Source organism: Chaetura pelagica, unplaced genomic scaffold, assembly GCF_000747805.2.
Source record: "Chaetura pelagica isolate M959 unplaced genomic scaffold, ChaPel_1.0 scaffold18, whole genome shotgun sequence".
Taxonomy (NCBI): Eukaryota; Metazoa; Chordata; class Aves; order Apodiformes; family Apodidae; genus Chaetura; species Chaetura pelagica.
In genome coordinates, this window is record NW_009954310.1 from 11241 (window position 1) to 20350 (window position 9110).

At 53.0% G+C, this 9110-nt stretch overlaps 1 protein-coding gene across 1 annotated transcript; it reads right to left on the reverse strand.

The window, feature by feature from the left end:
• Positions 1–542: 542 nt before the first annotated feature.
• On the reverse strand, positions 543–7041 carry PDZK1IP1 (PDZK1 interacting protein 1). Its single transcript, XM_010003998.1, has 4 exons — positions 6975–7041; positions 3166–3274; positions 1146–1244; positions 543–615 (listed from the first exon to the last, which is right to left on the reverse strand). Exons 1-4 carry the CDS (start codon positions 7039–7041, stop codon positions 543–545), a joined length of 348 nt encoding a protein of 115 aa, XP_010002300.1.
• Between the last annotated feature and the right edge of the window lie 2069 nt (positions 7042–9110).

Genomic DNA, 9110 nt, shown 5'->3' on the forward strand with positions numbered 1-9110 from the left:
TGGATCATCAGCAAAATTACCCTCTTTGCTGTTCTATGGGCAACAATTTTCTTTATTGCTCACAGGGAAGATATGTACAGGGGAAAAGGTTTGTTCTGACATTTAAATTCATGGTGTAGGTCGTAAAAAGGAGAGTGAAAAGAGAGCAGACTTTCCATCAGCAGCTCCCCAGAGGGCAGCTGGGGGTGCAGGGAGGCCCCAGGCACCCAGTGGGGACCACTCCATATCTGAAGCAGGTCAGCAACTCCCTGGGACTGAGGAGATCAACCTCCCCAACCAGGTGGGCTGACTGCTGGGCAGGAGGGGTGGCCCCTCCAGACCTCTCCTGGGGAAGGAGACCCACACGGACACCGGGCACCGAGGCAGCAGAGCACGTCCCGCAGGTGAGAAGGGAAAAGCTGAAGAGATGGTGGTGCCATGGAGAGGGGGTCCCTGCTGCACGTGGGGGATGCTGGTGCAGAGGGTCCCTGGGAAAACGCCCATCAGAACGGCGGGAAGCAAAGTGAGAGGAGGAAGAAGGGTGTGGCTGGCCAGGGTGCCTGCTACATGGCGGTGGTGATCACCCTCTCCTCGGGCTCCAGGGTGTTCTCGTAGGCATGCTGGTTTTCTTTGGACCTGTGTCAGGAGGGAGAAGCACAGTGGTGAGCTCACCCCCAACAAAACCACGCTACCCAAAGCCACTCCTGTGGCCCTGACCTTGCTGGTGCCAGCTGTGTGTTGAGCAAGGGGCAGGGCTGGGAGGGCAAGAGAGATCCCCGTGCCAGTAGGAGAGCCAAGTGCAAGGTAGGAATTGCAAGGACTCTTTTGACAGTCAACATCTGCATGGTGACTTATGGTCACTTTTGGTGGGTTCCTCTGCTTGAAAGGTGTGATGTAGCATAAGAAAAATGTGGTGTAGCAGGTTGCAAGATAGTGGATGGACCACAGGACTCAGCTGCAGGGATGAGGAGAGACTGGGGAGGAGGGGATACTCCCTCACTGCCTCCTCCTTAACCCCTGAAGAAGATGAAACTCCCAAAACCAGGTGCATGGGACATGTAGGACACCAAGTGGGAGATGCCATGGCTCTGCATGTCTGAGCTGTCCCCAGGGGGATGGAGAAGAGCCTGGGAGCTGTGGGTAGAAGGTCTGAAGAAGTCCTTCACCTGAAGTTGGCTGCAGTGGTTACGTATCTCCCTTCATGGCCGTTGGACATGACAGTGTCCTGCTTGTCCTCAACGCTCACCACCGTCTCAACATTTTCCCTGGAGGGGGAGAAGAAGAGAGGAGCTGAGAGAGAGCAACAGAGGGGCTGGGCCAGGGAGCAGCTCGTGACAGTGACATCGCAAAGGAGGGAATGGCTCCCAAACCACAGAGATGATAAGGAACTTGGGCATATGCTCCTGGCCTTGGACACCCAGCTCAGCCCCCTTCCTAGAAGGACACTGTGAGGACAGACACCCTTGCAGCAGGTTTGCAGGGGCTGTACCCGGATGCCAAGTGCCAGCCCCAGGAGCTGGCAGCCAGCAGGACTCATTTGTCAATACCTGGGATTGTTTTCTCCCACTAACTGGTTTTTCCAGTCTTCTTCCATGTAATATGTTGCAAAATAGTCCCCTACTGTCCCAGCGGACAGAGAAAAAGGCTGTGGCTCTGCTGGAGCTGCAGACCTGGCACAGGAGGGGTGTAATTGTGCAGGTCCCTGCAGCTGCCTCCTGGATGAGAGGCTGGATCCGTTGTAAAAGGAGCCACGGGGCAGGGACAGGGTGTCTGACCTTAGCCAGAGCCTCAAAGTTCAGCCCTGGAGCAAGTCCATGAACTGAGTGGTCCTGGGAGGGTTCAGCCATCATGGATGGGATGGGTTCAGGTCCACCCTGCCATCCCTGTCTCTTCCAGCACTTGCCTGAGGGCAATTTAGGAAGCCTTTCTGATGAAGAGACTGTAATAAATAGGCAGTGGCTTGAGCCGAACGCTGCTGACAGTGACAGTGTGGAGGTCACAACACACTGAGGTGCTGGACCTCACTGCTGGCTCTTCTGAAGAGAGGCCAAATTAATTAAAACAAGCCACCATCCCTGTTCATGCCCTCCCCAGCATCCTCTGCCTTTGGGCTGGGAAGAGGCAACTGGGCACAGGCAGAGGTGAGAAATACTGTCCCTGCCTGTGGGCTGGGGGCTCCTGCAGTGTGAGGACAAAGGCTTCCCTTTGGGAAACAGAGACTGCAGTTGCAAATCAGATAATATGCATATAGATATATATACACTCTTTGTATTGTGCATTAGCCCTGAATGCATCCCAAAGGGCCCCCCTTAAATGCATCTGGGGCTGAAGCCAAACTGCTGAGCATCAGGGTAAACCCCAAGTCCCCACTTCCTTGGTCTTTAGAGGCTGCAGGGATGCACAGGCACAAGAAGACTCCAGCACCTTTGGGTGCAAAGCCCAAAGTGCCTGTGCTGATACAGAGGAACCAGGAATCAGGCTATAGGGCACTTTGAATCTTCATCCTCTGTTGATTTTTGTCTCAGATTCAAGATTAAGTTACTGCATCTTAGCCAGTGAGCCCAGGTGGGCTGAGCAGGAGCAACAGCCTGTGGCTTTGCTTGGACAGCAGTGGGCAAGAGGTAACTGGTCCTGTACAGCCTTTTTCTGATGCATAAAGGCACCTCCTTTTTCTGTTCTGGGTTGAGAGCATTGCCATGGCTTGCCTACCTCCCTCTTCTCCTGGTTCAGTACCTCCTGCCAACTTGGCCCTTTCTGCTCTGCAGGTGAAGCTGTTTTGGGCTTGTTTTGACATTGAAAAACTGCATCTGGAAACTGCACCCCCAAATCCATAGGAACCCAGGCTGAGGCCATCCCCCAGAGATGTGTGCCCATGGGAACCAGACCTGACACTGTGACTCTCCCAGATTTCTGTCAGTAGCACCTAAGGGCTCTGTTTGGGGGTGCCCTGCACAGGGAGCAGCAGGAACAGAGAGAGTACACCCACACCTGGCAATAAGTAACAGGAGTGGAGACCAGGACAGTGAGAAGGGAACAGGGAGAGCAGGACAGGGAGCCTTTGCTCTCCCTGCCTGGCAGTGATCACCCTGTTCCCTGTCCTGGCACTGGGACAGAGGCAGCTGGAAGTGACCCGTGCAGAGGCAGCTTAGCCCAGCTAGGACCAACCCCCAAGGCTCCCACACTTACACTTTCTCCTTACACCAGAACCTATTGACCACGAAAGCGATGGCCACCAGGACTAGGAACACAACCACTGCAATGACACCTTGTGACCATGGCTGGAGGCTGCCTCGGGCTGCAGAAAAGAAGAGGACATGAATTAGAGAAACGTCTTCAAGCTTTGTCCACCCAGATGAGCTTCTCCTGTCCAGCTTTGGCAATGTCCAGCCAAGAGCTCAGTCCTGCACAGCCAAGCAGAACATGTTGCCATTGACCCAGGCAGGCTGATGTGGGTGACTGCAATGGAATAAAGTGCAGGTAACAGCAGTTTTGCTGGTGTTTTCATGTGGAGTGTGGTGCCTTGCAGCTTTGGGCCCCATATGTGCATACATACAGGGATGCAGTGGGGCACAGATGACTCTGGGATAAGGGATGAAGGACTGAGGGATGTGGCACAAGCATGGAGGGAGAATATTTACTCAAAGTGACAGGGAAAGAAGGCAGAGGGGTTTCACCAAGATGTTTGTTCTCCTTCCCCAAATGCCACAGATGTCATTCCTGGTTTATTTTCCAAATATTGCTTGGAAAAATAAGGACCCCACAACAGTGACAGTGTAAAATGCAGTTATCACTCTGCACTGTCACTGTGAACACTTACAGGCCTGGGTTTCAGTCAAATCTACCCTTCAACAAGTTTCCAGATCAGCAAACTGATTTATGACAGGAAATGGAAGGCTGAAGTGTTCAGAGCAGCAGCCTCCAGCACAAAGGCCAGGCATACTGGCGGGGGGCCAGGTGTCAAGACTGGGGTGGGGGGGTGGGGCTGGAAGCTGACCATGGCATCCCCAGATCCCCCAGGTTGGGATGGCTTCACAAATTCATTTCCCTCTTGCTGGACCCGGGTAGCGATGCAGCTGTGAGATGTATTCCTGGACGTGGGAGGAACTGGAGGGCAGGAGAATGAGAAGAGGAAACCTTGTTCCAGCCTCTGCTGGGAAGGCTGCTCCTTGCCTCCCAGCAGCTTTTGTGCAATGGAGCACTTGGATGTATTAAAACCTGTCCTTAAGTGTTGCATGAAAACAAGCACTCAGCTCAGCACTGACAGAGACCTTGTCCATGCAGACACACCCCTTCAGGATTTAGTTATTGCTTGATTCAGGCACAGCTTTTCCTCTTTCTGCTGGTTGAAACACCAACCCTTGTACACAGATGAAATCCCTCAGCGTGGGCAGATGGAGGATGCTCCCCGCCAGGACCCAGTCCCTGCCACCAGCACCCACAAAGCAGAGCTGCCCCCCAGGATGGGTGCACTGGTACTTCAACCCGACCCAGGAGCTTCACGCTGGCTAAACATTTCATCTGTCTCAATGGAGACAAATCTCTGCTATAAAGGGCAAATCATTGTTACTTGCAGCAATAAAGGTGAGCTGTGCACAGCTCTGCCTGTGTCCACACCTCATCCTGCCACTGTCTCCCCTGCCAACAGCTCTCATCTCCTTCCTCTGCTTTTGGGGACAGGCACCGTCCTTTGGTAAGACCCCCAGCTCCTTGAGTCTTTGCTGCAAGAGGCTTTTATTTAGAAGAACAAAACCAGACCAAAGCTATTTTTACCTCTTGGAAGTGGAATCAGCCTGGCTGGCTGACTCACCACCTGTGCCAGTCTGGAAAGTGGTGGCACCCCCGGGCAAGACACTGGGACAGCAGCCCCTCACAAGGAGCCATCAGCCCCCCCATCCCCTCCTCCCTGCAGAGACACTGACCATGCTTACTGCAAGATCCTGGTGCCAAAACACAAGTGGGAGGAATCTGGGTGAAAATTCCCTCTTGTATCAGCGTGTTTCAGCTGAAATCCCATTTCATGGGCACACTGCTGGTGTGGGGACTGGGGTGGCTGCCGGGGGGGGAAACCCAGGACTTGGTCCCCTCCTGCCCTAGGTGATGGGTGGGGTTGGTCCTGTCCCTGCTGCTGGCAGTCCTGAACACACCTCTTGCCTCCAGGCTGAGCTTTGGCCCTCTGTGCTTCCTCCTTTGCTCTGCCCTTGGCACTTATCTTAGCCACATTTATTCATTAATTGTGGTTTATTTTTCCTGCTGGGGCCACGGTTTCCAGCCTAAGCTTAGGAGGTGATGATCAGGTCCAGCTCCTGGTGAGGTTTCTGCTGGGGTTAAGGGAGTTCAAGGTCAACCAGGGAATCAAGTCAGCAATGAGTGAAATTGCCAAATTTGCATCTTACGATCTGGAAACAAAAGAGGTGAGAAGATAAGTGGTAGGAAACCTCCTCAGGGCAGCTGCACTCAGCGGGTTCTGGATGTATTTGCAAGCAAAACCTCACTCAGATGTCTGTTTCCACCAGATTTCAAAGCATCCAAAGCCAAAAGGAAAAATACCAAACCAAAATCAAGTGGTTCTGGCTTGGAGAGACCACCCAGAGCCTGGCTGCAAGGGGAGATGAGGGTGGCAGGGGGAACAGCAAGTGCCTCCAAATCAGGCCAAAGTACCCCCGTGGGTGAGGGAAACTTGTGTGGGCATAAGAAAGAAGGAATGAGAACCAGGAGGAGTCACAAGCTTAATAGCATCTTCTAGGGGAGGGAGTATCCAGATGGCAGCCCTGGGGAATAGTGTCTGGCTGGAGCCTCCCCAGAGCACATCTTGCTGCCCTGCCAGGAGGGGTGGCAGAAAGGATGAGTCTCACCTGTGGAAACAAGGCTGTGTTCCTGGTAAAAGGCTTTACCAGGGACTTCCCTCCAGGGCAGCCAGTCCCTCAGGCATTGCCACCTCCTCTTTCACCACACAGCAGTGATGGGTTTGCCCTCTGAAACAGGATCTCCTAAGACAAACTAAGCAACACAGGGAGACCAAGGGAAGTGCCAATGCCAATACAAGCCCTTGCACATGCTGTAACTCCATCTCCATACTCAACAGTGAAAGACACAGTTCTCGTTTTTGATACCACTTCCCTGAGTGTCTTTTCCCCTCTCCAAGAAAGTACCAGACTTTAACTCCTCATCAAAGGCTTTTTTGTTGTTATTGTTCCCTCTTCCCAGGCAACAGCAAAACCTTCAATCCTGCTGACAGTGGAGACCTCAGACTGTTAAAATCCTCAGCAAGCTGGTAAACAAACACAGGAAGAGATGTCAGGGATGGGGCGTCAGGAGGAGAAAGGGGGAGGGAATTTTCCAGGACTTTGGCAGCATCAGATGAGTTTTTAACTACTCGTCATTATTTCTAGTGTCAGGCAAGTCCTTCCACGAATTCCCTAAAAATAGCACCCTGGCCATCGGAAGTTTCTCTAATAAGTCTTCGGGAAAGGAACAGGAGAGGAATTTGCCCAGGAAAAAATTTGCTCTCTCACCTCGGCAATGATCAAAATTACAGATTAACAGGAAAATCTGTGAGCTCGGGGAGTGACCCAGCTCAGCTTGCCCAGGGATGAGAGCAAGCAGAAAGAAAGAAAGAAAGAAGAAGAAGAAGAAAGCCTTAAGAAAACAGATTACTCATCTCGGTGCCCAGTCCTGCCCGAGGTGAAGCAGAGCTGCTTTGTCTCTGCGTGAGCAGGAGAAATAAACCTGGAAGGGCAGTTTCAGCCTTTGGCGAAACAGGTTGGAAATGTCCTCGTCCCAGCTCCGTGTCTGGGCTCCAGCAAGATCTCCCAACGCCTGCTGATGTGAAGCCAGAGCTGAATCTTGGGCAGGAGCTGGGATGTTTTTCTCTTCCCGAGAAGCCCTTTCACAGTTGTCCCTTGTCCCCAGACCCACCCTGAGCTCCCTCCTGCCCAGGGCTCAGCGCACCTTCCTGCCTCAGTTTCCCCGGGCGGTCAGGCAGGTCCTGCACTTACCTTCCTGGCAGGAGGCAGGTTCCAGGGCCAGGAGCAGTCCCAGGAGGAGGAGGCAGCGGGCAGCCATGGCGTCAGGCAGGGCTGTATGTTCCCAGGACACGGAGGAGCCGCCGGGCGCTGCGCTGGGGCACCCGCCCTCCTGCAGGAATGAGCTCTTGGTCAATTATCAAACGCATTAACGAGGGAGGCTGATGCTCACACCTGGTTATTCAAATCCTGCTGCGGGAAGAGGGGGAAGGAGGTGCTTCTGTCTTTCTCCCTTGCAGAGAGGCTGGAGGGGAATTTGGGGCATGGTGACATGGAGCTGACAGTCCCCTAAGGGCGTGGAAGGGGACTCAGCCATCAAATATTTGCACAGGCCCAGGAGGAAGAAAGGACACCCAGGTGGGTCAATCTGTCCCTGGGTGCCCCCCCAGGTCACCCTCCCAGCAGCAGAAGAGCCAGGGGCTCCGGCCATTCCCCAGCTCAGACATCCTTTCCCACCCCCTGGGACCCCAGGTCCTGGGGACGTGGGCAGTTGTTTGGCACAGCCCCTACCCAGTTCCCTGCTCTTTTCTTTTCATCAGGTGTCATTAACAACCCAACAAAACACGTTTGTGGCTTAAAAACATCTGCTTAATCAACCATACTGGAAGCCAAGTGCTGCCTCCCACCTCCCACACCTGTTTAACGGAGAGAGACTGTAAAACCAAGCAAACATGGTGTTCATTTTGTTGAGCCTTCAGAGCCGTTTCCAACATTTCTTTGACACCAGAGGAGGTAGAAGCACATGAAGACCCGTGGCAGATTGCAGACCTGGCTGGCCCTTCACATCAGCTGGGCAGATGCTGTGGGATGGGGACGGAGCACTGCAGGCTTGTAGGTCCTGAATTAAGCAACTTCCCAGCCCATGGGCTTGGATGGCTGACAAATCCATCCCAGAGGAAGAATAAAGCTATTTGGCTTCATGGCTGCACAACTTCAGTTACTCATGAAGGAAATTTGAAAAGTGTGAGCTGGTGATTTTACTGTCATTGTTCTCATGGTGTGTCACAGCATCTCCGTAAGCCCAGCCCCATGTCTGAGCCTGGTCGGAGGCCTCTGGGTCTGGTGGTTCCCTCTGCAGGGACCCTGCCTGGGCACTGGGTCCCCAGGCAGGCACCCACAACAGACCCAGGCTCAGGAACATGCAGCACCCTCAGGAACACATAGTCACCAGAGCAGGATTGCTCCTTGCATCCCTCCTCTTTTCCCTGGATCTAGAATAATGAAAGTTAATCCTAAAAACAACCTGGAGCTGGCTTGAGCTGTACAAGATTGAAGGCCTGTTGCTGGCTCTCTCCCAAATTCCTTTCCACCACCAAAACCCCACCTCAAAATAGGACAATCCCATTCCCAACCCTGCTAGATTTTGCTTACGAGCTCTGTGGGGCAGGGACTCTTCTGCTGCACCCAGCAAAGAGGTGGCACAACAGGGACCTGCCCAGAAGGAGGGCTGTAAAAGCAATCTCATCCTGTTACAGAGAAAAAGGAATGGCTTGCAAAGAAATAAAAATGAGATTGAACTTTGGGTTCCCCAGGACTTGCTTCCATGTTATCTATCCAGGAAAGCACACAGAGCTTGCAATCTTTTCTGCCTGTTTGTTGCTTGTCTTACAGCAAAAGCCCAGCAAAAAAATCTAGCTGTTTAGAGCAGAAAGCTTTATCAGCTGTTCTGAAGTCCTGGAGAAGCTGGTCCTGCTGCTGCCTTTGGAAAATTCCAGTTCAGGGGCATCTCTCTGATCTTGCTATCCACCCCCAGTCATGCCTGGGGCTGCAGCAGGTTGATCATGGGGTTCCTTCTGGTCTTCCTCCACGTGTACTCCAGGTTGTCTTCTCACCCCAGGGCTCAGCCCAGCTCCTGGGACCCTGGGCAGATTTTCCAAGGTCAGGGATGGCTCAAGGCTACACCCATACCCTGTTGGGGGGACAGGACACGACAGACCAGACCCAAGCTGAAAGCAGGGCTGCTGTGCCTTCCAGACAGGGCTCTTGCTGTCAGCTCCCTCCTGAGGAGCAAATAACACTTTACCATTGTGCAATCACACATTTATGCAAAATTTAAGGCAATGTAATTATTTTATTGCTTTGATTTTGCTGATGAGGCCAGGGAATCAG

Bases quoted from the DNA above. Each gene is read 5' to 3' on its own strand.
- PDZK1IP1 (XM_010003998.1), bottom strand. From the start codon at position 7,041: ATGGCTGCCCGCTGCCTCCTCCTCCTGGGACTGCTCCTGGCCCTGGAA. The intron at 3,275-6,974 runs GTAAGTGCAGGA...TCTTTTCTGCAG, and splicing joins ACCTGCCTCCTGCCAGGAAG to CCCGAGGCAGCCTCCAGCCA. The intron at 616-1,145 runs GTGAAGGACTTC...CTCCTGACACAG, and splicing joins ACCACTGCAGCCAACTTCAG to GTCCAAAGAAAACCAGCATG.